The 27,574-nt window shown below is 47.6% G+C and overlaps 1 protein-coding gene across 2 annotated transcripts in view; it reads left to right on the top strand.

Annotated features, from left to right (window-relative positions):
• Positions 1 to 27,574, top strand: part of PIGK (phosphatidylinositol glycan anchor biosynthesis class K) — a 115,619-nt gene that overhangs the window by 13,454 nt on the left and 74,591 nt on the right. For both annotated transcript variants that reach the window (XR_014454546.1, XM_083157788.1), the window contains exons 5-8: positions 6,602 to 6,713; positions 13,998 to 14,094; positions 24,003 to 24,120; positions 25,241 to 25,351. Coding sequence is in view for 1 of the 2 variants with exons in the window: in XM_083157788.1 (XP_083013914.1) it covers positions 6,602 to 6,713; positions 13,998 to 14,094; positions 24,003 to 24,120; positions 25,241 to 25,351 (438 nt within the window). In the remaining variant the exon portion in view is untranslated. The remainder of the gene's footprint in view (positions 1 to 6,601; positions 6,714 to 13,997; positions 14,095 to 24,002; positions 24,121 to 25,240; positions 25,352 to 27,574) is intronic.

Raw genomic sequence — 27,574 nt, 5'->3', positions numbered from 1 at the left:
ATACCATTAATGACTAAAACAGAATAGGAATGAAAAACTATTTTTTTTCCCGAGTTGTTGTTATTTTTTATTATTGTTTTCAGCAATCTATTTTTTTGGGGGGGAGGGGGCCAATCTTATGTTATGTTGATGTTTAAAAAAAAAATCAAATAATTTTTTTTTCTTGTACTGCACGAAAGCGGGGGCTGCTTTTGGGGATATTGCTTCGCTTGCCTGAGGCTGCACCTTATTTGCATCTTATTCACATCACTAATAGAACAAAAGCACATTGCACGTCAGCGCTGATGACGTACAGATGTGTCCACATTCAGCTAGCCTGTTTTGGCATTAAGCATTTGGCAGGGCATCATTTACCTAGCGAGCAGGTCTGATCTGACACAGACACAAATTCAAAGACTATTCCCTGTCTCACACCAGATGATACAGCTCCGCCCCCCCGCACCTTTCTGCACGATGACCTATCTGCACATGTGCTTCTGTAGCGCTGTGCTTGCTGTAATCTCCACATCACCCTGCACCCAGCCGTTCTGCACGATGACCTATCTGCACATGTGCTTCTGTAGAGCCGTGCTTGCTGTAATCTCCACATGACCCTGCACCCAGCCGTTCTGCACCATGACCTATCTGCCCCTGTGCTTCTGTAGCGCTGTGCTTGCTGTAATCTCCACATCACCCTGCACCCAGCTGTTCTGCACGATGACCTATCTGCACATGTGCTTCTGTATTGCTGTGCTTGCTGTAATCTCCACATCACCCTGCGCCCCGCCGTTCTGCACGATGACCTATCTGCACATGTGCTTCTGTAGCGCTGTGCTTGCTGTACTCGCCACATCACCCTGCGCCCAGCCGTTCTGCACCATGACCTATCTGCCCCTGTGCTTCTGTAGCGCTGTACTTGCTGTAATCTCCACATCACCCTGCACCCAGCCGTTCTGCACGATGACCTATCTGCCCCTGTGCTTCTGTAGTGCTGTGCTTGCTCCGCATCACCCTAAACCCAGCCGTTCTGCACGATGACCTATCTGCACATGTGCTTCTGTAGCGCTGTGCTTGCTGTAATCTCCACATCACCCTTTGCCCAGCCGTTCTGCACGATGACCTATCTGCCCCTGTGCTTCTGTAGTGCTGTGCTTGCTCCGCATCACCCTGCGCCCAGCCGTTCTGCACGGTGACCTATCTGCCCCTGTGCTTCTGTATTGCTGTACTTGCTGTAATATCCACATCACCCTGCACCCAGCCGTTCTGCACGATGACCTATCTGCACATGTGCTTCTGTAGCGCTGTGCTTGCTGTAATCTCCACATCGCCCTGCCGTTCTGCACCATGACCTATCTGCCCCTGTGCTTCTGTAGTTTTGTGCTTGCTGTAATCTCCACATGACCCTGCACCCAGCCGTTCTGCACGATGACCTATCTGCCCCTGTGCTTCTGTAGTGCTGTGCTTGCTGTAATCTCCGCATCACCCTGCGCCCAGCCGTTCTGCACGATGACCTATCTGCCCCTGTGCTTCTGTAGTGCTGTGCTTGCTCCGCATCACCCTGTGCTCTGCCGGCCGTGGAACTGCTAATATTTGTTACTGTTGTAATTCTCTTCATCTCCGCTGGAAGCCGAAGTGTTTCATGTCCTCCGATTACATCTCTGCATTCTCTGTTATGACAGTCGGGATAATAAGAATTTGTTATGCATAAGTAGACACTTTCATTAACGCTTTTGGCAGAGCCAGCCAGCGGTATACATTGCTTATTTATCTACAGTATCTCTCATCCTGTGAGCCTGATTATACCCTGCTTTATTACTGTTTTATGTTTCCTGGTGAAAGGAATGTGTTCTAAAAATACATAAGTAGTCTTACAAATATAATAACTCCAGTGTTCATTCTAGCACTCTGCATCGGTTAAAAACGGTCCTCTACCCTGTCTGGGGTGTCTAGCACAGTGTGGTCTGTATCTCAGCTAGGGTTACCACCTAGTCCCTTTAATTCCGGACACATATTAATTACACAGGTTCTGTGGCTGGCTGACTTCAAGACTCCACTTCACCTGATTTTAAACTGCCACAGAACCTGTGTAATTAACATGTGTCCGGAATTAAAGGGACTAGGTGGTAACCCTAATCTCAGCACTGGTTTGCAGACCAGACCTGTGCTAGGAACAGAGCACAGAGCGGCATCCCAAGCAGAACTGCACAGGTTTAGAAATATGCAGGGTGCTGGAATGATCACGAAAATCTATACCGTGCAAAATGATTGTTCTTTACACCTGTCAGTGACATGGAGTTTTGCAGTGGTTGTCCAAACGGTCCTCGAGATCTACCAACTGTTCAGGTTTTCCAGGTCACCTAGCTGGTGCACAGCTGTAGTCATTACTAACTGTCACATTCCCCCATATCACCTAGCTGGTGCACAGCTGTAGTCATTACTAACTGTCACATTGTCAAACCTGCTGCATTCATTCCTACTATAGATGCACAAGTGGCCTGAGACACATGATCTGTTGGTAGATCCTGAAGACCATTTGGCCACCCCAGTTCTAGCATATAGTCCCCAAACCCTCCAATAACTGTGTTCCTAGCTGCTGATAACTACTTTAATGCACAGTTGCTCATTTGTAGTCTGTGTTTTAATGCACCAATGGCAGCCCCACCCCATTTTATTTTGATGGTTTTTGTGTCCCTCTCCCCCCTTTCCTTCATACATGACCGTAGTTTCACCTTATTTTCGAGAGACGATTTCCCGTGCTCTCAGACAGGAGCATACTGTTACCTGAAATATTTATTATGCTAAACCTCCTAACAATCCCAGAGGAAATAATCTAGTATTCTGGTTGTGCTGTCCTCGAGGCCGGGCTCCCAAATAATGGGGTCTGAAATCCCTCCTATTCAGGGTAGGGGCGTCACTATACTTTTGAATGACTGTACGGTTGAATTTAGATTTCATTACCTAGATAAATGATTACAGATTTCTATGTTTTGTCTAATCAAAGTAAGAACCTCTTCTTGTTGTGCGCAGTGTAGTCGCAGTCAGCAAGTAATGGCCGTTTCCAAACACAAGACGCGTTTTCCTTCCGCAAAGCTTGTTATAGCTGGTGGACAACTGAACCAGCCAATCAGCTCCTACCATTTATTTCAAACCCAGCCTGTAACATGACCATTAGAAGCGGATTGGCTGGTTATCACTCTCCATTTTATCACTATTTGAAGCTTGATACATCTGGCCCCCTCCTTAATCTTAACTTCCAATTGTCTGGGATGCGCGCAGACTTTTGATTGGGTGGATCTAGAAATGACCAGACCACCCTGAAAAGAAACCTAGATTCTGAAAAAATGACGGAACTTACTTGATGGCGAAAATTACGCAGAATTTAATGCTGACCTTGTAATTCTCAGTGTCTCAATGCTAAAGTTTTGTCGCACTTTGACACCAGCTCTTCGCTAAATAATAAGATGATGTTGTAAAAATCGCTAAAGGTAAATTCCATGATGTGAGATATTCTTGTAGCCCTCAAGTCCAAACAAGAAGCTTAATCTAGCAGTTGTACGCGGAACAAAATTGGAAAATAAATGCCTTATTTTAAAGATCTTAGAATACATTGTTTTCTGACGTAAGTGAAATTGAGGTGGTACCGTGGCCAATCCTAAGTGCTGTAGCTGCTGATACCTTTCTCATGATTTTGATGTCCCCCCAAAGCACCATTATGGGAGTGCTCTCTTATCCTCTTTGCCTTCAATATGACCTTCTACCTCAAGGTTTGCTGTGTTCAGGTATCGCTGTAGATCTTCTACTGTTGGCTTAGTTCGCAGATAATCCTTCTGTGGCGTGATCCATTGCCCATTGTATACCAGCGTGTACAAAGTCCTGTGTTGTACCATCATACATCAGATGAAGACGCATACACAGGGCCGGACTCCCATCAGGTCATATTCATAGTGGGATCTCTCATCTCTGTTTATAAAGCCGTCATTACTTGGTCGATCCAAAGGATCAGAGAATTCTTACGTGTTCACATTTGCCTGTTCCTACCCAGGTTGTAATTGGTTATGATAGATTTTGGGAGATGCAGTCAAAATCCTGATGGTCAAAATACCGACATATAGAATGTAGACAGGTGAAAAAGTCAACCTGACTTTCGGTCGACAGGTCCCGAGGTCGACATGGGTTTTTTCACTGTTTTTTGACCCGACATGTGCCGACATGGTCATTACCTTTTTATCAGAAAAATTAATATCTAGGAACGATCTCAAAACATGTTAAAGGGTCACCCGAGACATCACTCCCAGGAAGCTCAGCTCATCAATGATTCATTAAAGGTATCCGCAGTGGACTTATATGTGCTTCTAGGCAGCCTCACTGCCCTTACCGTGCCAAAGTGTAAGCTACATGGTGCAATACGCAACCTTCGTCCTCCCCATTGTGTGACTGCCGGGGTAATAGCCTCTGATATAAATCTTCCTCACGGCATCCTCCTCGGTCCTATCCTGCAGATCACCTGATCCTTGCCTTGAGCTACTGTATCGGAAACCTAGACCACACCTGCTGCTTTCTACATTGACTCCCAGCGTCTGATCATCAGTGGATTATAGGAAAATAGATCGGGCACGAAGTCACCTGGAGCCACGTAGCCGGAACTACATGATCCTTGGATTTGTTTAATGATGGAGCTTAAACGGCAACAAAACACTTGTGTTAGGATTGTGTTCTGTGCGTAGCAGCCGGAGCGCTCTACACACACTTAGAATAGACGACTGCCAGTCTTTCCTATGCACTGGAACACAGGATTTCCACGTGTAAAAGGCGTGCTGCTAATCAGATTATGTGATTTGGGCTAATCCTCTGCCCCCACACACCCAAAGAAAAGGACTCCAATCTCCAGCTAGGTCTAATCCTACCTAGTTTGCGCAGATCACGAAATGTCAAGAGACCGCCTCGGCCATTTCTATTATTCATTTCGCTTAAAGCCTTCCAAATTTATATTTAATTGCCTGTTCGTGCAGTGACTCAACGTGGGGGTTCTGTATGAAGCAGACAGCTATGACCCACTCACCCTTATTACCCTGGTCTGCCCTTCAGGAGGCACCGCCTGGGCGAGGGAGAGATGCTGGGAGTTTGTCTTATGGTAGATGGATTACTGTACATTTGGAAACCCCTCTCTAAAAATCCTGCGTTTGCCACTGTGGAGCAACCCCAAAATAGTGCAGATTTGTAAAAAAAAAATTCAGCCATAACCAGCAGTGGATCCAGAGGTGGGGCATTCCAAAATTCGGTACTTGTGTATTATCACGGCACCCACTAAGCAATTTGCTTAGTGGGCTATTCTGCGTAGGAAAATCGCATCGCATGAGCCATTTTAGTGCCATGCGATGTGCGATGCAATTTTCCTATGTAATTTATTCACTGCTCTCTCAGCCCCGGGGGATCGCATCACATTGGCATCGCACTTCCCGCAAAATTTATATAGTGTGGCGAGCCCGAAGCATGGCGAGCGGACGCGGAATACATGTAAGGTAATCCGCATCCGCTCGCTGCGCTCGGCACACTATATACAGTCAACTCCACGCCGACGTGGATAGTGGGGGAATGAAAAGGTCGTCGGATGCTTTCCGCCGCCCCTCGCTTCGGGGTAACGTTGATAGTGGCTAAAACATCTTTGTATGTCATACAATGATGTTATGGTACAGCTAATGTCATGACATCGCACACCCTATAAAATCGCATGCGATGCCCCGGGGCTGAGAGAGCAGTGAATAAATTACAGTAAAAAAATTGCATCGCATGACCCTTAAATGGCCGATGCGATTTCCCTACGGTGCCGTACGTAGCAAAACTGGGCGCCGTGATAATACACAAGTACCCAAAATTCAAATAGGGGAGTCGCACCCACTTCCAATCCAGCTGCTGCCGAAGCATCACTGATCAGGATTCGTTGGCAGTTGTTGTGACTCCGCTATTTGAATTTTGGGATGTGCTGCACCCTTGCCTCTGGACCCGCCACCGATCATAGCCGTGACGCACCAACCCATTATGTTGGCAACAAGCACCGTATTGCTTGTATACTGTATGTGACGCCATAGCGGACAGATCTCTCCCGGTTCCCCCACATCATTTATTATCCGTGAGGTCAGGTTATGTTCATTGGGGGATGGATCATTAGGTCTACAAGATGATGGTCGACAGGTCATTCGATCGACATGGGCAAGGTCGAAAGTCAAAATGTCGACATGGGGGCTTTTCACAGTTTTTTTCACCCGAATGTCGACACAGGACACTGAAACATAGTTCTACGTCCCCTCGCGCATGGCTCCTCGCTACGCTCGGCACACTATATTATTCTCCCACCACGCCTGGATGGTATGGCTCAAAAAACTGGGACAAACCCCATGTTGACCTAATGCTTGTGTCGACCTAATGACCATTTGACCTAGACCCATGTCGACCTTATGGTGTTGACCCAATGCTTGTCTACCTAATGACTGTATCCCGTTCATTGACTATAGAATTGTAGTGTATAAGATTACAATTCTTCAGCTATCCGGATGGTCTCTCTGCGTTTATGGTACACACCACTGTTTGCTTGGTGCTTAATAAGCCTCTTGTCTTGTGTTTCTAGGTGACGGTAGAAAACTTTCTGCGAGTGTTGACTGGCCGGTTACCGCCCAGCACCCCCCGTCTGAAACGTCTCCTGTCCGACGACCGGAGTAATATTCTCATCTACATGACTGGTAATACACGCCTATGAGGGATATATAGAATCATGTATCATTTTACAGGTTGCACCTTCCGTGTCTGGAAACCCGACATCTGAAATTTTGTGAAATCCAATTTATTTCTGGGAACGCGGCTGTTTCATAGTCATAACTATTTCAAAAATAAAATTGAATTCAGGCTGTGTGTATAAGGCGTATATAAAACATTAAATGCATTTTGTTATTTGGGTTCTTGTGTATTATCTGGGCGCCCAATTTTTTCATTGCATGCCACTACTTAAGGCATGCGATGCGATTTTTCATTGTAAAGACCCGTTTTTTAATTGTATAGTCACCCATGGGTGATTTCATACCCCCACTATCCAACTACGCATGGAGTTGATTTTATATAGTGGGGCGAGCCCGAATCGTGGCGAGCGCACGTGGATTACTTTACATGTATTCTGCGTCCCCTCGCGGGGCTCGCCACACTATATAAGATCAACTCCATGTGTAGTTGGATAGTGGGGGGATAAAATCACCCATGGGTGACTATACAATAAAAAATCGTGTCTTTACAAAGAAAAATCGCATTGCATGAATTGTATGCCACTATATTGCATGCGATGTAATACAATAAAAAAATTGGGCGCCCAGATATTGCACAAGTACCGTTATTTGCTTTGGGTTCTATCCCCAAGATATCTCATTCTGGTATATGCAAATATTCCAAAATCCAGAAACCTCCTGGTCCCAAGCGTTTCTGATACTCCAGACTCAACCTGTGTATGATTTGGTTTGGTTTGTGTACTGGGAAGCTTCCAGTATTTCCAGACCTTAGGGCTTATTTATCATGTCCTCACCCTTACAAGCTTGGAGATATGTCATCATTGACTTTCTGGTTCCGCACTGATCTCACTTCTTACAGGAATTGTATAGTAATTATTGTAGTTTGATTCTACGTTTTACACTTAGGGCGGTATCCAATGAGTTTCAGTTATTTGCCGTGCCCGATTCACTTGCTGGGGGGGCTATAGTATTTGTACATAAGGAAAAAAGCAGCTTTGCATCTAGACAAAACCATGCTTCACTGTAGTTTGTGCAAATACATTTTCTGTCTCGAGTCCATAGGAGACACAGGGCTTACGCTGGGGTATAGGTGGTGATGGACCTGGCAGGCACCAAACGGGATAAACAAAATCCTAAGCCTCCGGGAACTGGGCTCCTCCCCTCCTATACCCCGCCCCCGCCTCAGGCCACCAGTTTTTTCGTTTGGTGCGGCAGGAGCAGCACCTTTGAAACGGGGGGCTGCCTTTGGCAGCCCGTTTTTATTTTTTATTTTAACTAGGGCAGGCAGCGCTGGGCGTCTTGTGAGACGCCCGCGCTGCCGCCCCAACGACTCCCAGCGCCGGCGGCCGCAGCACCACGACTGGGTGAGTGACCTCGGCCGGGATCCTCCGCAGCGGGACCCACAGCCGCAAGCCGGAAGCTGGGAGCAGGTAAGAGGCGCTAGGCGCCTATCGCGGCTTACAGCTCCGGCGGCTGGGGACCGCTGGACTGTGCTGATCGGGCGGGGACCGGGTCGCTCGTTCCCCCGCTAGACCACCAGGGTATCAGGCAACGGAGCGCAGCACAGGCAGCGGTCAATCCCTAGAGGGATCCCCGCTATTTGCCTGATGCTGCGGGCGGCCATTTTCCCTGGGGGCTTCAGTATCAGCAGGGGGAGGCAGACTCACTCCGTTAGCCCCTCCCCCGGGTCTGCTGGCGCCTTCTCTGACAGAGTTCCCGCCGCAGGCTTTCCTCCGCCCTCTCCCTCCCTGCACAGGACGCGGAGCAGCCATCTTTGCCTCAGCCGCGCTGCCTGCTGCACCTCCGGAGACACTGGGCTATCCCCTGTATACCTCTCCTCCACAGGTCAGGCTATACAAGCTTCCTCCTGCCAGCCTTGGGGCTTTGGTCAGTGAGAGCTGCTGCATTTATTATTTTTCTGTGCATTGTATGCTCTGCTGTGTATAAGTGCTGTGTGTAAGTGCTGTAACCTTACACCCCCTGTGCTGCAGCGCCCACTTCAGCCACTTCTCACACCTTATAGGGTTGTGGAGATTGTAGTGTGCCTCAGGTTAACATGTCCAGAAAGGCACCTAAGGAGGGGGGAGCTCCTTTGCTGCGCACTTGCACTTCCTGTGCTGCAGGCTTGTCAACACATGACGAAGTGTTTGATGGCCTTTGCGCATGCTGTCATAGGCGTCAGCAGCAGCCTTCAGCCGCCTCATCTATTACTGAGCCGGCTTGGGCTTCGTCCCTCACCCAGGTCATGTCGCAGCTGGTGGACCGCCTTACGTCTGCTCCTCCTGCGCAGCCTGCTCCGCAGGCGGCTCCTTCTGCTTCAGCCCAGAGTGCTTTACCCCCCATGTTGGAGCCTCCCTGGGTTAGCTCCCTAACGGCCTCGGTTCAGGGGTTACAACAAATGTTGTCCAAACAACCGGCTAAGCGCCCAGCATTGCTCAGGGACGACCCTCCTCAGCTTTTAGGGGACACTGACACAGACACAGACTCTGATCAGGGGGATACGGGTTATAACCCTCCCGACGCTGACCCTGCTACAGATCCCCAGGACCCCCAGGACCCCCCTCCTCCTGACATAGATGTGGAGGCCCTTGTTAAGGCTGTCAGAGAAACTTTTGACTTGGCAGAGGATGAAGTCCCGGTGTCTAAGGGCCCGGTCTTTAAACGTAAAAAGAAGGTTTCCTCCTTCTTCCCTAGATCCGATCAACTGGAGGATATCTTGGAGGAAGCATGGACTACCCCTAATCGTAAATTTCAGCTCCCCAAAAGATTTCCCACTCTTTATCCCCTCCCCCCGGGGGACAGAGTTAAATGGGAAAGTCCACCTCCAGTGGATGCCCATGTGGCACGCTTGGTAAGAGCTTCTACTTTGCCCATTCCTAACACCGCTTCTTTGAAGGACCCCACCGACAGGAAGCTAGAAAATTTCCTAAAGGTCATTTATTCGCATGCAGGGGCTGTCGCTAGACCGGCCTTGTCCTCAGCATGGGTCGCTAGGGCGCTTTCAGAATGGGCAGACTCCCTCGTCAGGGGCCTATCTGAGGGTACACCCCGGGAGGAACTCTTACCTTTAGCAGGCAGGGTCCAACAGGCTGCAGCTTATTTAGGAGAAGCTGCCCTAGATGCGGGAGTTCTCGCTTCCAAGGTCTCGGCTTCCGCCATTGCAGCAAGACGGGCTTTATGGCTCCGTTCCTGGCGGGCGGATGCTGACTCCAAAAGGGCTTTGGAGGCTTTGCCGTTCACTGGGACTATCCTCTTTGGCCCAGAACTGGACAAAATAGTGGCTACAGTAGCGGCTTCAAAGACTGCCTTCCTGCCATCTACAGCGGCTCCGCGACCTCGTGCTACTTCCTTTCGGGCCTTTCGACCTCAGGGCAGGGCACGGGGTCAGCCATTTCCAAGATCACAGCCTCATACTTCAAGACCGCCTAAACAGCGAGGACGTCAGGCCTGGTCTACCCGTCGCCCCGAGCCCAAGCAGCCAGACAAGCCGTCTGCCTGACGGGGCGGACCTCCACCTGGGGGACCCCAGGGTGGGAGGTCGTCTGCTGAGATTTTCCACCGCATGGCGGGACACAACAACAGACGGTTGGGTCCGCGATGTCGTCACGCGAGGTTATGCTCTCACGTTTCGCCATCGCCCTCCCTCTCAATTCTTTTCCATCAATCTACCAAAGGATCCCATCAAGGCAAGTGCCCTCAGGGACTCCGTTCAGTCCCTTCTTCGAACGGGGGTCATTGTACAGGTTCCCCCATCGCAACGGGGTCTAGGATTCTATGCCAGCCTGTTCTTGGTTCGGAAGCCCAGCGGGGCCTATCGACCAATACTGAACCTGAAATCTCTCAATCGGTTCCTCCGGGTTCCGAAGTTCCGGATGGAATCCTTACGCTCCATCATACTGGCCTTGGAACCGGGAGATTTTCTGGCATCCCTGGATATCCAGGATGCCTACCTTCATGTCCCCATTCGCCAAAATCACCAGCGGTACCTGCGCTTTGCTCTACTGGGCGAGCACTTTCAGTTTTGTGCGCTGCCCTTTGGTCTCTCAACTGCCCCTCGTGTATTCACGAAAATCATGGCAGTCATGGCAGGACATCTCAGACGTCAAGGGGTCAGAATTCTCCCTTATTTAGACGACCTTCTGCTGCTGGCTCAGTCTCCGGAGGAACTCCAGGACCACATCCACAGGACAGTGACCCTTCTACAAAGTCACGGTTGGATCATCAGTTGGTCAAAATCTGCTATCCTTCCATCTCAACGGATGGTCCATCTAGGAGCCCTCCTGGATTCCAGACTTCAGAGGGTTTTCCTGCCAGAGGACAGGCTTCAGACACTCCAGTCCAGGATTCGAGATCTTCTCAGACACCGGTCGGTTTCCATTCATGCCTGCATGCGGGTCTTGGGCTCGATGGTTTCCACCTTCGAGATGGTGGAATATGCCCAATTCCACTCCCGCCCGCTGCAGTGGGAGCTTCTGACCCAGTGGAACGGGTCACACCGTCTCATCAGGGCGCAGAGGATTGTCCTCTCCCAGGAGCTACGTCTGTCCCTCACGTGGTGGCTCCTCTCCCGAAACCTACAGATGGGACGCCCCTTTTGGATCCAGGACTGGGTACTTCTTACGACAGACGCCAGTCTGAGTGGATGGGGGGCAGTCACCTGTCAGAGATCCTTCCAGGGGTTGTGGACGGCAAGGGAGAGCCAGCTCTCCATCAACTGCCTGGAACTAAGGGCGGTATACCGAGCCCTATGTCTAGCCCTCCCGTTGCTGCGGGGTCACCCTGTTCAGGTCCAGTCGGACAATGCTACGGCTGTAGCATACATCAATCACCAGGGAGGAACTCGCAGCCGGGGGGCCATGGCAGAGACCAGGTGCATCTTCCAGTGGGCGGAGAAACACATCCCGGCCATATCGGCAGTATTCATACCGGGGGTACTGAATTGGGAGGCGGACTTTCTGAGCCGCCAGACCCTCCACTCCGGGGAGTGGTCGCTTCATCAAGACGTGTTCGACCTGCTCGTGGACAGATGGGGAGCTCCGGAAGTGGACTTGATGGCCACTCGTCACAACCGCAAGGTCCAGAGGTACGGGTCTCGCACCAGAGATCCAGGCGCCTGTCTCACAGACGCTCTATCGGCACCTTGGCCATTTCATCTAATGTATGTGTTCCCCCCGATATCTCTCCTTCCCAGGGTCCTTCGCAAATTCAAGGCCGAAGGAGGAAGCTTGATCCTCGTCGCTCCAGATTGGCCCAGGAGGCCCTGGTACGCGGATCTCCTGGGGATGGCAATGGACCTACCATTCCATCTTCCTCTACGACCAGATCTCATCAGTCAGGGTCCTTGCCTGCACCCGGATCTGCCCCGCCTCCGTTTGACGGGGTGGCTCTTGAAACGTCCCTCTTGCGGGCAAAGGGTTTTTCCTCAGGAGTAATCCGGACTATGCTTCAAGCACGTAAGCCGTCTTCAGCAGGTGCTTATTATAGGATCTGGAGAGCCTTCTTTGCTTGGTGTGCGACAAGGGGGCTGGATCCCAGCCGTTTTAGGCTATCTAGAATATTATCTTTCCTGCAGACGGGCTTGGAAGCTGGTTTACGTCTTTCTTCTCTAAAAGTGCAGATCTCTGCGTTGTCTGTCCTGTTTCAGAGAAGACTGGCGCTACTACCGGATGTTCGTACCTTCCTGCAGGGGGTTATCCGAATACAGCCTCCGTTTGTCCCTCCGGTGGCCCCGTGGGACCTCTCCCTGGTTCTCCAGGCTCTACAGTCTCCTCCATTCGAACCGTTGCGTTCGATTGATCTTCCATGGCTCACTTGGAAAACTATTTTCCTGCTAGCTATTGCTTCGGCTCGACGAGTGTCCGACTTGTCGGCCCTGTCGTGGCGTTCCCCTTATCTTGTCTTCCATCCAGACAGGGCAGTTCTTCGAACTCGCCCCTCTCATTTGCCTAAGGTTGTCTCGAGGTTCCACATCAACCAGGAGATTGTGGTCCCTGCCTTCAGGTCTCCTGAGCAATCGGCCTCAGAATCTTCTTTGGATGTGGTTCGCGCACTTCGCATCTATGTAAAGCGTACGAAGTCAGTTCGTAAATCAGATGCTCTCTTTGTCCTTTACGCTGCTCACAAGCGAGGTTGGCCGGCGTCTAAACAGACGTTGGCTCGGTGGATCAGATCCACCATCCGCCAGGCCTATAGGGACTCTGACCTTCCAGTCCCTGATGGGATTCGGGCTCACTCCACGAGGTCGGTTAGTGCTTCTTGGGCTGTCCGCGGTGGGGCTACTGCGGAGCAGCTGTGTAGGGCGGCTACTTGGTCGTCCCCCAGTACCTTTTTGCGCTTTTACGCGTTTGACACCTTTGCTTCCGGGGACTCTGCTTTTGGAAGGAGTGTCCTTAGCGCGGCTCAGGCGCGTCCCCACCCCTGAGAGGTTGCTTTAGGACGTCCCAGCGTAAGCCCTGTGTCTCCTATGGACTCGAGACAGAAAAGGAGATTTATGTTCTTACCTGTTAAATCCTTTTCTTCGAGATCCATAGGAGACACAGGGATCCCTCCCTGACGCGCCTGCTTTTATACTTTTCACTGCATTTTAAAAAATTTTGCGGTTAGGTTAGGCCTGTTTTTGTGTGTGGCCTTGTATGTTGCATGTTTTCTTCCTTCTCTCTTTGCTCCTGCCTTGGGCTTGTTTACTTTAAAAAAACTGGTGGCCTGAGGCGGGGGCGGGGTATAGGAGGGGAGGAGCCCAGTTCCCGGAGGCTTAGGATTTTGTTTATCCCGTTTGGTGCCTGCCAGGTCCATCACCACCTATACCCCAGCGTAAGCCCTGTGTCTCCTATGGATCTCGAAGAAAAGGATTTAACAGGTAAGAACATAAATCTCCTTTTATTGTTTTTGAATGCAGGGTAAATAGTGGCAGGCTTTGCATGTAGCCTGCACATGCTAGACCGCTTTATTGTAAGATTTAGAACACCCCCCTCCCAAGTCTAATCTTTCAGCGTACTACACCTGTCCAACCTGCGGTGCAGCATGGTATAACGTTAGGGCAAATTTTACTGTTTTTTGGGGGTTTTTTGCTTGTTGTTTTGCTGATGTCATTGCGCGGACTGCTGTGTGTACGCCGCCTGGGCGCGGACTGCTGTGTGTACGCCGCCTGGGCGCGGACTGCTGTGTGTACGCCGCCTGGGCGCGGACTGCTGTGTGTATGCCGCCTGGGCTTTTCCCCCTACACAGCCATAATCTACATCATTTTAATTTCAGGACATGGTGGAAACGGCTTCCTGAAGTTTCAGGACTCGGAAGAGATTACCAACGTGGAACTTGCGGACGCCTTTGAGCAGATGTGGCAGAAACGACGGTAGGAAAACAGGTTAAATCGAAAATAATAAATGAGCGCTAAAGCTGCCCATCGCTGACTCAGAACCTGGCAGCTGGAGAGTCGTTTTATTAAATCCTAATCTCTCTTCCAATAACTTCTAGCACAGATTTCATTTCTCACTCGCGAAAACCAAATCTCCCGGCAGTACGTGACTGATGGGTACTCCCTTTCCACACAAGATGTTCTGATACTGTTCTCAGCTTAGAGGCTGTGATCCACCAATATATCTTAATGCTGAGGAAATGACTGAAATGGCAAACGATTTGGGGGAAATGTAATCACATCACAGTTCATTAAAAGTTGGATGCTTTCAGCTCCAACAGTGAAAAGTCGGATCCAGATGTTTTGCCCATGTTAAACGTACAACTAGGATACAAAATAGCTCTCGGTATAGTTGGATATAGTTAGAGCGGTTTTAGTAAGGGTGAGCTGTATTCGCCAATGGTCAAAATCCGTTACTACTACACAATTTGTAACAAACATTTTTTTTATTTATTCCAACGGTAAAAATGTTAAATAGCCTTTGATCCGTCATAATAGCTCATGTACTGTAAATGTCATTTTTGCACTATATCCCTCCCCTGGACATAATAAGGGCATCACTCTGCAAATTGGATGCACAAGCAGCTTCTGTGGATTAAAGTGATATCCAGCATGCCTATATTTTGTTTGTAATTGCAACTGTATCCGCATTCAATATGTTGTGCTAGTGTTTTCCAGCCAAACACTGTCACATAAGTTGGTATGCAGAGAGATGGAGACAAAGTACTAGGCCGCCAGCTAATGCCACAAACGCAGCCAGTAACATGACATTCAGCAGCTTGGCTGGTACATTATCTCTCAGTACATGCTCTCCCCTATGTGCCCCCATAGACATTATTACCTTAGAATCCCCACTGCTGCAACCTGCTCCTGGATTACCGGCTTTTTAGAGTAGTTGGCGGTCAGCAAGACTGTGTGCTAGCGCCAATGTCCGCAGGTGGGTGCGGAATGCGGCAGCTGATTGGACAGGAGCTCTGAAAATGACTCCCACTTGCAGGTGATGCTAGCGGCCTCTCTGTATATTAAGGAAGTAATTTTGGACACGTTTCATGCAATAACCCTTCACCCTGTCATTCTAGGAACCCATTTTCCCTGGGCATTTGGAGAAGTGTCTGTTTTATATCTCTTACCAGCAGAGAGCGGACAGATTTTGGTCTAAACACACACATATGTTTTTCTACCACATAATATACTGTCATTACTTTACAGCGACAGAAAAGCACCAATCGTGTGGTTCCACCTCTGTGACCATGTTCCTGACGTCACACCTGGTATATAGGTGCTATAATTGCTCCTGCAATATATATCTCATTTCAGAACGAGCTTCCGCGCTCCTGCGCTAATCATACGGGACAGATATTCTGCTATGTGGTTTTTGAATATTTTACACCATATTTGTCTTGTTTTCCTCATTTACACTGAATTAATTCACACAATATGCCGTGAATTCCTACTGACCACATTTCATTCCAATACTGTTTTGGAATATTAAGTAACGATTGAATAGCTCCGTGAAATGTTCTCCCCTCTATTACACGGAATTCATTTATTTCTTAGTCTGTAAGGTGCCGCAGTGAAGAACCGGTGATGTTGTAAAAATGGAATTAATAGATTTCTATCAAAATAAATATCTCAAATAGCATATGACCTATGGAGATACGGGCTCCAGAACTGAGCGCTGTATTCTAGGTGGGGGTAACACCAGTGATCTATAAGCTGTGGTATCACCATTTCGCTCTCTCCCCCCCCCCCCCCTTCCCTCCTTTCTCTCCCTCAGGACATATTGGGGGTGTAGCGTCCTATGTCTGTATAGGGTGTAATAGATGTATTATGGCCAGCGGTCAGGACATGTTGGGGGTGTAGTGTCCTATGTCTGTGTAGGGTGTAATAGATGTATTATGGTCGGCGGTCAGGACATGTTGGGGTGTAGTGTCCTATGTCTGTATAGGATGTAATAGATGTATTATGGCCGGTGGTCAGGACATGTTGGGGGTGTAGTGTCCTATGTCTGTATAGGGTGTAGTAGATGTATTATGGCCGGCGGTCAGGTCATGTTGGGGTGTAGTGTCCTATGTCTGTATAGGGTGTAATAGATGTATTATAACCAGCGGTCAGGACATGTTGGGGGTGTAGCGTCCTATGTCTGTATAGGGTGTAATAGATGTATAATGGCCGGTGGTCAGGACAAGTTGGGGGTGCAGTGTCCTATGTCTGTATAGGGTGTAATAGATGTATTATGGCCAGCGGTCAGGACATGTTGGGGTGTAGTGTCCTATGTCTGTATAGGGTGTAATATATGTATTATGGCCGGCGGTCAGGACATGTTGGGGTGTAGTGTCCTATGTCTGTATAGGGTGTAATAGATGTATTATGGCCAGCGGTCAGGACATGTTGGGGTGTAGTGTCCTATGTCTGTATAGGGTGTAATAGATGTATTATGGTCAGCGGTCAGGACATGTTGGGGTGTAGTGTCCTATGTCTGTATAGGGGGTAATAGATGTATTATGGCCGGAGGTCAGGACATGTTGGGGATGTAGTGTCCTATGTCTGTATAGGGTGTAATAGATGTATTATGGCCAGCGGTCAGGACATGTTGGGGTGTAGTGTCCTATGTCTGTATAGGGTGTAATAGATGTATTATGGTCAGCGGTCAGGACATATTGGGGTGTAGTGTCCTATGTCTGTATAGGGTGTAATAGATGTATTATGGCCAGTGGTCAGGACATGTTGGGGTGTAGCGTCCTATGTCTGTATAGGGTGTAATAGATGTATTATGGCCAGTGGTCAGGACATGTTGGGGTGTAGCGTCCTATGTCTGTATAGGGTTTAATATATGTATTATGGCCAGTGGTCAGGACATGTTGGGGGTGTAGTGTCCTATGTCTGTATAGGGTGTAATAGATGTATTATGGCCAGCGGTCAGGACATGTTGGGGTGTAGTGTCCTATGTCTGTATAGGGTGTAATAGATGTATTATGGCCAGCGGTCAGGACATGTTGGGGTGTAGTGTCCTATGTCTGTATAGGGTGTAATAGATGTATTATGGCCAGCGGTCAGGACATGTTGGGGTGTAGTGTCCTATGTCTGTATAGGGTGTAATAGATGTATTATGGCCGGTGGTCAGGACATGTTGGGGTGTAGTGTCCTGTGTCTGTATAGGGTGTGATAGATGTATTATGGCCGGCGGTCAGGACATGTTGGGGTGTAGCGTCCTATGTCTGTATAGGGTGTAATAGATGTATTATGGCCAGCGGTCAGGACATGTTGGGGTGTAGTGTCCTTTGTCTGTATAGGGTGTAATAGATGTATTATGGTCGGCGGTCAGGACATGTTGGGGTGTAGTGTCCTATGTCTGTATAGGGTGTAATAGATGTATTATGGCCAGCGGTCAGGTCATGTTGGAGTGTAGTGTCCTATGTCTGTATAGGGTGTAATAGATGTATTATGGTCAGCGGTCAGGACATGTTGGGGTGTAGTGTCCTATGTCTGTATAGAGTGTAATATATGTATTATGGCCAGTGGTCAGGACATGTTGGGGTGTAGTGTCCTATGTCTGTATAGTGTGTAATAGATGTATTATGGCCAGCGGTCAGGACATGTTGGGGTGTAGCGTCCTATGTCTGTATAGTGTGTAATAGATGTATTATGGCCGGCGGTCAGGACATGTTGGGGTGTAGCGTACTATGTCTGTATACGGTGTAATAGATGTATTATGGCCGGTGGTCAGGACATGTTGGGGTGTAGTGCCCTATGTCTGTATAGGGTGTAATAGATGTATTATGGCCGGCGGTCAGGACATATTGTGGTGTAGTGTCCTATGTCTGTATACGGTGTAATAGATGTATTATGGCCGGCGGTCAGGACATGTTGGGGGTGTAGCGTCCTATGTCTGTATAGGGTGTAATAGATGTATTATGTACAGTGGTCAGGACATGTTGGGGGTGTAGTGTCCTATGTCTGTATAGGGTGTAATAGATGTATTATGGTCAGTGGTCAGGACATGTTGGGGTGTAGTGTCCTATGTCTGTATAGGGTGTAATAGATGTATTATGTACAGTGGTCAGGACATGTTGGGGTGTAGTGTCCTATGTCTGTATAGGGTGTAATAGATGTATTATGGCCAGCGGTCAGGAGATGTTGGGGTGTAGTGTCCTATGTCTGTATAGGGTGTAATAGATGTATTATGTACAGTGGTCAGGACATGTTGGGGTGTAGTGTCCTATGTCTGTATAGGGTGTAATAGATGTATTATGACCAGCGGTCAGGACATGTTGGGGTGTAGTGTCCTATGTCTGTATAGGGTGTAATAGATGTATTATGGTCGGCGGTCAGGACATGTTGGGGTGTAGTGTCCTTTGTCTGTATAGGGTGTAATAGATGTATTATGGCCAGCGGTCAGGACATGTTGGGGGTGTAGTGTCCTATGTCTGTATAGGGTGTAATAGATGTATTATGGTCAGCGGTCAGGACATGTTGGGGTGTAGTGTCCTATGTCAGTATAGGGTGTTATAGATGCATTATGGTCAGCGGTCAGGACATGTTGGGGTGTAGCGTCCTATGTCTGTATAGGGTGTAATAGATGTATTATGGCCAGCGGTCAGGACATGTTGGGGTGTAGTGTCCTTTGTCTGTATAGGGTGTAATAGATGTATTATGGTCGGCGGTCAGGACATGTTGGGGTGTAGCGTCCTATGTCTGTATAGTGTGTAATAGATGTATTATGGCCGGCGGTCAGGACATGTTGGGGTGTAGCGTCCTATGTCTGTATAGGGTGTAATAGATGTATTATGGCCAGCGGTCAGGACATGTTGGGGTGTAGTGTCCTTCGTCTGTATAGGGTGTAATAGATGTATTATGGTCGGCGGTCAGGACATGTTGGGGTGTAGTGTCCTATGTCTGTATAGGGTGTAATAGATGTATTATGGTCAGTGGTCAGGACATGTTGGGGTGTAGTGTCCTATGTCTGTATAGGGTGTAATAGATGTATTATGGTCAGCGGTCAGGACATGTTGGGGGTGTAGTGTCCTATGTCTGTATAGGGTGTAATAGATGTATTATGGCCGGCGGTCAGGACATGTTGGGGTGTAGTGTCCTATGTCTGTATAGGGTGTAATAGATGTATTATGGTCGGCGGTCAGGACATGTTGGGGTGTAGTGTCCTATGTCTGTATAGGGTGTAATAGATGTATTATGGTCGGCGGTCAGGACATGTTGGGGTGTAGTGTCCTATGTCTGTATAGGGTGTAATAGATGTATTATGGTCGGTGGTCAGGACATGTTGGGGTGTAGTGTCCTATGTCTGTATAGGGTGTAATAGATGTATTATGTACAGTGGTCAGGACATGTTGGGGTGTAGTGTCCTATGTCTGTATAGGGTGTAATAGATGTATTATGGGCAGTGGTCAGGACATGTTGGGGGTGTAGTGTCCTATGTCTGTATAGGGTGTAATAGATGTATTATGTACAGCGGTCAGGACATGTTGGGGTGTAGTGTCCTATGTCTGTATAGTGTGTAATAGATGTATTATGGCCGGCGGTCAGGACATGTTGGGGTGTAGTGTCCTATGTCTGTATAGGGTGTAACAGATGTATTATGGTTAGTGGTCAGGACATGTTGGGGTGTAGTGTCCTATGTCTGTATAGGGTGTAATAGATGTATTATGGCCAGCGGTCAGGACATGTTGGGGGTGTAGTGTCCTATGTCTGTATAGAGTGTAATAGATGTATTATGGCCGGCGGTCAGGACATGTTGTGGTGTAGTGTCCTATGTCTGTATAGGGTGTAATAGATGTATTATGGCCGGCGGTCAGGACATGTTGGGGGTGTAGTGTCCTATGTCTGTATAGGGTGTAATAGATGTATTATGGTCAGGACATGTTGGGGTGTAGTGTCCTATGTCTGTATAGGGTGTAATAGATGTATTATGGTCAGGACATGTTGGGGTATAGTGTCCTATGTCTGTATAGGGTGTAATAGATGTATTATGGCCAGCGGTCAGGACATGTTGTGGTGTAGTGTCCTATGTCTGTATAGGGTGTAATAGATGTATTATGGCCAGCGGTCAGGACATGTTGTGGTGTAGTGTCCTATGTCTGTATAGGGTGTAATAGATGTATTATGGCCAGCGGTCAGGACATGTTGGGGTGTAGTGTCCTATGCCTGTGTAGGGTGTAATAGATGTATTATGGCCAGCGGTCAGGACATGTTGGGGTGTAGTGTCCTATGTCTGTGTAGGGTGTAATAGATGTATTATGGCCGGCGGTCAGGACATGTTGGGGTGTAGTGTCCTATGGCTGTATAAGGTGTAATAGATGTATTATGGCCAGCGGTCAGGACATGTTGGGGTGTAGTGTCCTATGTCTGTATAGGGTGTAATAGATGTATTATGGCTGGCGGTAAGGACATGTTGGGGTGTAGTGTCCTATGTCTGTATAGGGTGTAATAGATGTATTATGGCCGGTGGTCAGGACATGTTGGGGTGTAGTGTCCTATGTCTGTATAGGGTGTAATAGATGTATTATGGTCAGTGGTCAGGACATGTTGGGGTGTAGTGTCCTATGTCTGTATAGGGTGTTATAGATGTATTATGGTCAGCGGTCAGGACATGTTGGGGTGTAGTGTCCTATGTCTGTATATTGTGTAATAGATGTATTATGGCCGGTGGTCAGGACATGTTGGGGTGTAGTGTCCTATGTCTGTATAGGGTGTAATAGATGTATTATGGCCGGCGGTCAGGACATGTTGGGGTGTAGTGTCCTATGTCTGTATAGGGTGTAATAGATGTATTATGGCCGGCGGTCAGGACATGTTGGGGTGTAGTGTCCTATGTCTGTATAGGGTGTAATAGATGTATTATGGCCAGCGGTCAGGACATGTTGGGGTGTAGTGTCCTATGTCTGTATAGGGTGTAATAGATGTATTATGGCCGGTGGTCAGGACATGTTGGGGTGTAGTGTCCTATGTCTGTATAGGGTGTAATAGATGTATTATGGCCGGTGGTCAGGACATGTTGTGGTGTAGTGTCCTATGTCTGTGTAGGGTGTAATAGATGTGTGTGTGCTGTGAATATACAAGTTGTGTAGTTGTTAGTGTGACAGTGTCACGTTTAGCAGCGCTGTGTTATTTCTGTATATATTAGTATCTGGCGTGTATTCTCTGTGAGAATGATAATTGATAGTCGTGGTTGTTATGGAAACTTTAAGCATTTAGCCGTCTTGCTCAGCATTCTGTATTACTGTATGCTTACTGCTATAGTAAGTCTCATTCTTTCTAATCAGTAACCGAATACGGGGCATTAAATGTTACCACCTGGACCGGAACGCTGGGCACTAAATAATGCTACATTTATGGAAGCACTGACCTTTAAGGAGGGGCCTGTGAGCCGGGAGTCCAGGGTGTAGCAAAGCGGCCTGAGAAGTCAGGTGATATCCTGACTGGTAAATACAGTACAAGGTTTGGAGAATTGCCCCTTTTGCTCGATGCCAGACAATTACAGACTTTGGCTTCTCTGCTTTATCGATCTTCAGCACTTGATACGTAGCCCCACACATGTTTGTGTAAAATAAATATTAGGTGCTTGAGTGATACATTGTAATTTTGGCTTTGAAGGGTTCCGCTGCAGCCTTTTCTTCTTTTCAACTAATTATTTGTATTTTTGAAAGAAGTAGATACGTTTGCAATGTACTATGCGTCGGTTTAGATTTAAATTCTATCCATCAAAACCATGTAGTGAAATTGTCCGAGCCTTTTCTCCAAAGCTGTATATCACCCATATACATATAAAAGTCTACCCGCTGGCACCATGCCTACATACTAGGTGGTGACACAGATCCACAGTCAACTGGTACCATGGCCCTAGCTGCATTACATATGTGTTTAAGAAACCATTTTTTCATAGGTAGATAGAGGTATCTTAGAATGAGATAATAACCAGGCCCTCCGGTTCCCGGCAGCCCACAATCTTGGTCGGTAAGTCAGTCGTAGTTTTAGACCAGAAAGGAATTATTTACAGGCAATCCCACAAGTAAGAATTAAAGTACCGCTCTTCGTACCACAGCACCAACATAGGGGGGATACAGATGGGCAGAATTTATGTAGGAGAGCGGGGCACCCGTACCATTGTGTCAGCAGTTTATACTGCGTTTCGGTGACCTCAAGGCTCGCGGAACGTTGTGGCGTAACTAGACTCTGCTTATCCCAATTTATTGTAATCCTGAGAATGACCTTTATCTTAGTCAGGGCTTTCTGGCCTCAGACTCTGCAGAATGTAATCTGTGGCGTAATAATGGCAGGGGGTCACCGATTGTCCTGTAGTTACAGTAATTGTGGTGCAGGCGTGGAATGTTGGGGAACATTTAATGTGATTTGTGTTCTGTAAATGATTGTGGCGTTCATGTAATCATGCATAGAGGGTAGAGCGATTATCTCTCACATACACGTCCTCTCATACGGTTTCATTGTTGGAATAAATGTCCTAAGCGACAGCTGTTATTTACGTTACTTCTCTACTATAATCTCAGTGTCTTGTGCAATTCATTGTATTGCATACAATGAACCACAGTAGCCGGCAGGGACTTTATTCACAGCCCTCAGAGACCGGTGGAGTGATTCCACTGGAAGAGACCTAAATGCTGTGGAGGACGTCTTCGTATAACCGGCCTCAGTACGCCTCGCAGTGCGGGAAGCCTGGTGCGGGTGAGCCACTAGGTCCTGGGCAACTGCTAATGTCTGGCATAATGGTTTTCCTACACAGTGTGCGTGTGACACACGAGGAGGCTGTGCTGTGTTGTGATATGTGTCACTTGTATACTGGCCCTTATTCTCGTTCACTCGCAAAGGCAAATTCCTTCTCAAATGGACAAACCCATGTGCACTGCAGGTGGGGCAGATGTAACTGGTGCAGAGAGTTGGCTTTGGGTGAGGTTTTACTTCAAAGTGATTTCTATATTGCAGTGTAAAAATAAAGCAGTCCGTACTTTCCCTGCATAGAAACAAAATAACTCACCCAAATCTAATTCTCTCTGCACATGTTACATTTGCCCCCCCCCCTTTTTTGCCTTTGCGAGTGAACCAGAATAACCCCCATTGTGTGTGACGGAGTCTGTATATGGAGCACAGTGAATTGTATTGGATAAAACCTATGGCTGTTACATTCTAGCACTTTGTGTACAGACTTAGAGACTCAGTTGCACACAGAGATCACATTACCCCGCGCAGTCTCATTGCATCGTGACTTAGATGATTTTCACGTGACCTGGGGTTCCGAAAGGGGATTTGCAGACTGAGCTGAACTAAAGCTGGGTTCGCACTATGCGATATTTGCAAACGATATGCATGATAACAATATCGTTAATGATATTATCGCGTGCTGTGTACCCACTGTGCAGTTAATGACGCCTGTTGTCTGATCTGACTATTTTGGCAATGGCTACACGTTCAGCGGGGGCCATGTGACGTCACTGAAGAATATCGTTAACAATATCATTCCGCATGTAAGAGGTAGATCGTTCGTCTCTGAGCGCCGCTCACATTGCCTGGATCTGGCCCATAGAACGCAAGCTCCTCTGGTACTGGCACTGATGTGAATGGCGAAATCTTCTTTGTACAGCGATGTGGATTATGTGTGCACTACATTAACTGGTAATAAATAATTATTATTAGTATACTGTATATAGCGCCTTTTTTATTAAGGAATTTTAACCCATAACTTCCGGACACATTTGAACCTTTCTTTTGCGCATTTTTGAATATTACACATTGTCTTTATATTGCATGAACGTGTCCTGTAACGTGCGCGTCATTCCCACAATGTAATCCCGTCGTGTGATGGATGTGCTTACTCCTAGGTACAATGAATTGCTGTTTATAATAGATACGTGCCAGGGGGCCTCTATGTACGAACGGTTCTACTCGCCTAACATTATGGCCCTTGCCAGCAGCCAGGTCGGAGAAGACTCTCTGTCTGTAAGTACATCCGTATGCCTGGTGTAACAGGTCAGTACCCGCGGGAGCTCAGTACCGGGTTTCTAGTAACTTCTGTGTTCTGTAGAAGTCTTCACACCTTTATTTTATTCATTCCCGGGAGGATTTCCTGCTACTTATTGTTATAGGAGGTAGATAATAACCAACACTAGGTGGCGATACTGTGGGCCTGATTTATACCTTCACAATATATAATACCCCTTTCACACTTGCTAAAATATCTCGGGTTTTTGCACATGAATGCGCATCAACCCGGGATTTAGCTCAGTGTGAAAGGGTCTTGAAAGAATATCCCGGGATTGCTACCCAGGTCCTGACCTGGGTAGATTCCGGAATCAACCGGGGATGCGGTCAGTGTGAATGGTCCCATACCCGGGATTGGGTACACGGGACTTTAAAAAAGCTGCTGATTTGGAGCTTTCTTGGGCTCTCAAACGCTGAGGTCATCTTTCAGAGCCCTGGAGTCCATTTCTAATGACATGCATATGTATTTGCAGGGATTTCCCGGAATCAGTGTGAATATGGCTGTCCCGGGTCGATCCCAGGTCTGAGTGCAGTGTGAAAGGGTACATTCTTGGGTAGAGTCCTGGGAAGCATCCGGGAACACATTCCCGGGTATGACCCGGCTCTGCGAGTGTGAAGGGGTATTACTGACTTGGTCTTAAGGAGGACTCTTTGATTGACATATGAAATGGTCAATAGACGTTTTTTTGAGGTATTTAAAAAAAAAAAAAAAAACAACAACATTTTTTTTTATAACTTTTTCATTCATGTGGTCTCCGATTGGGAATGGTAAAGTGGGCCGAGCTAGGGTGTAGCAGAGCAAAGCACCTGACCAGAAGCATGGCGAGGGAAACCCACACTTTAATTGGGGCTCCATGTGCTCAGGTGTTGATAGTAAAACCAGAAAAACGTTAAAAACTAGTGTTGTCCTTTTGGTGTCAACCTAATGTACCAACACCTGTGCTAACTCGGGCAGGCAGAGTGCAAACCGAGTTCTGCAGTTGATAATTTTCCTTATTGGGTCAATACTGTTGATATTTTTTTCTTGGCATGTTTTTGAAAATATTTTTAGATTCTTCTTCATTTCTTTTGTCTGCAGCACCAACCAGATATGGCCATCGGGGTCCATCTCATGGACCGATACACTTTCTATGTCCTGGAATTTTTGGAGGAGATCCACCCAGCCAGCCAGAACAACATGAATGACCTGGTAAGACATTGAGCTCAATACCGAGTGGTGGGATAGTCGGTGAGATGGTCAACAGCGTGAATGATGAGTTCATGCGGTGAACGGAAGGCCAGAGACGAGAAGGTTGCAGTTGAGTAGGAGGGCAATGACGAGGGCGTTGGCCGTGGTTTTGTTGGCATCCAAGCTTAGAAGGGGTTTCCTTTTTAAAAAAACGTGATGGAAGCGGCAAGATTGTGAAATAGACCTAGGTAGCAGAACTGGGAGACAGAGTGAAGGTACCAGCAACCGATGGAGGAGGGGGGATCTATGGGTTTGGGGGAAATATAATAAACGTAAATATATTGAGTTTATGATAGAGCTAAGAGATCTAGGAGCAGAAGGCAAAACAACAGATGTGAGGCATCGCTCAGGGACTAAGGGGTGTCATCGGCATTGAGGTTATGCTGAAATCTGATGAGACCCTCCTAGCGTTGAGATGGGGGACATATGGATTAGTTTTTTTTCCTGTGGGGGTCAATGTGTTTTTCCCTGTGGGGACTGATGGTGCGCCTTGGCAATTTTAAAATCTTGGTTTGTGTGCCGCTAGTTGAATAAGGTTGATAATCCCTGTTTTACACGTTGCACCCCCTCTGATTCCACTGAAATAATGAGAGCGATAACGAGCTGGCATTTCTCCTGCGCCGACACAAGTGCCGGTTTTGGAGGCCTCTGCCGCTATTGGCTCGTGCAGACTGCTCAGCACGAAGCCCACGCAGACAGGTTTTATGTTATGTCGTGGCTCTGTCACCAGCGGAATGGTGAGAATTCCGTGAGGAGGTGTCAGCACAAAGACGTTCTCTGCTTTCTCTGACCTAATTCACCATGTACAGAGTTTATCATTAAAAATGTAAACCCTTTGTTTCATTCGCTTTCCGGCTGATTAACTTCTCTCGTCGCCCTCTAATTAGTGTACAAATAAACACCTTTTAACGACCAGTAACTGTTTTTTTTCTGCCCCTCGCTAACAATTGAAGAGAGAGGTCCGTACATCGCTCCTTTATCTTCTGGCCCTTATGAAGGTCTTGCGGGTGTTTATAAAGCATTTCTTGGGGACCGCTACACAAGCGCACAACCATGTATACTGCTCCTCCTGCGAGGCGTGTTCCAATTGTAAATGAGCCCCAAAGCAATAGATTAAAATATATATAAAGACCATTCTGATTTGTATTTTCTGCACAAGCTAGCAAATGAGGGCAGGGTGGAAATGTGATAGGAGGGGTCTGTTGTACGTAGGGTGGGTTCTAGAACATGGACATTAAGTACATGTTACTAGTGGGGATTGGGATCACTATTGTGGGTTGGTTGTGGAGTGATCTATAACTTAATTCTTAGGATAGTTAGTTCTTACTCATTAAAATATAGTAAGTTTAAGGATCTGCGCTGTGTACACAGACCTTGCGTTTACCTGGTCAGACAGAAGGATCCGTCATCAGGAGATGTAATGGAAGTTACACGTCTCCGCACATGAGACAGAATTGATAAACCGCTTTTAGCTGACGGTCTTTGAACGTTCTGGAAAGCCAGCTGCTTTTGTAAAGACACCCCAGTGCTAAGTGCGACCCCCTGTAGTTCACTGTCAAATGAAACGCATCAAATGAATTAATCACTGTTTGTCTTCAAAGAATCCTCTGACCTTACGGTTACACGCCACTTGGAAGCACATGTCTGGAGCAAAGTGCATTTATAATCAGTGTTTACGGCATCCGCGAGGTGCATGAAAGCCTGACACACGATGCAGATTTTCGCATGGAACAGCTTTTGGGGAATCTGCAGGCTCATTGAAGCCCAGAATTTGGGCCAGCTAGAGTAATGTGACAAGATGTCGGGCCTGCTGCCATCAGCTCGGCTTTAATATTTATCTAATAGAGCGTATTTGTAAATGGCTGCTAATCTCCCACTGTCAGACCTTTGCCAGAAGTACAACAAAGTGCGGTTTCCCTTCATGCACCGGTTCGTGCCGCAAATGCTATCCGTCAGCGACAGAGCCGCTCAACTTCTGTGATGGCTCTGGCTCTGGATGGAGCGGGTTCTGGGGAATCCTTCAGATCCGCTCCCCGGGTTTTGGTTGGGTTAGTATATTTGAAGTGAAAGCTTTGTGATTGTCATTGCATAGGAAACAGTGGGAAGAGCCTGAACACCGCAATGCTCTTGTGTTTTCATGTGTAAAAGGCCGTGGGTCACGGTATATCTAAAACCAGTTATTAT

This window comes from Crinia signifera, chromosome 8 (assembly GCF_055691185.1).
Source record: "Crinia signifera chromosome 8, ASM5569118v1, whole genome shotgun sequence".
Taxonomy (NCBI): domain Eukaryota; kingdom Metazoa; phylum Chordata; class Amphibia; order Anura; family Myobatrachidae; genus Crinia; species Crinia signifera.
This window is presented reverse-complemented; position numbering and strand designations above follow the sequence as displayed.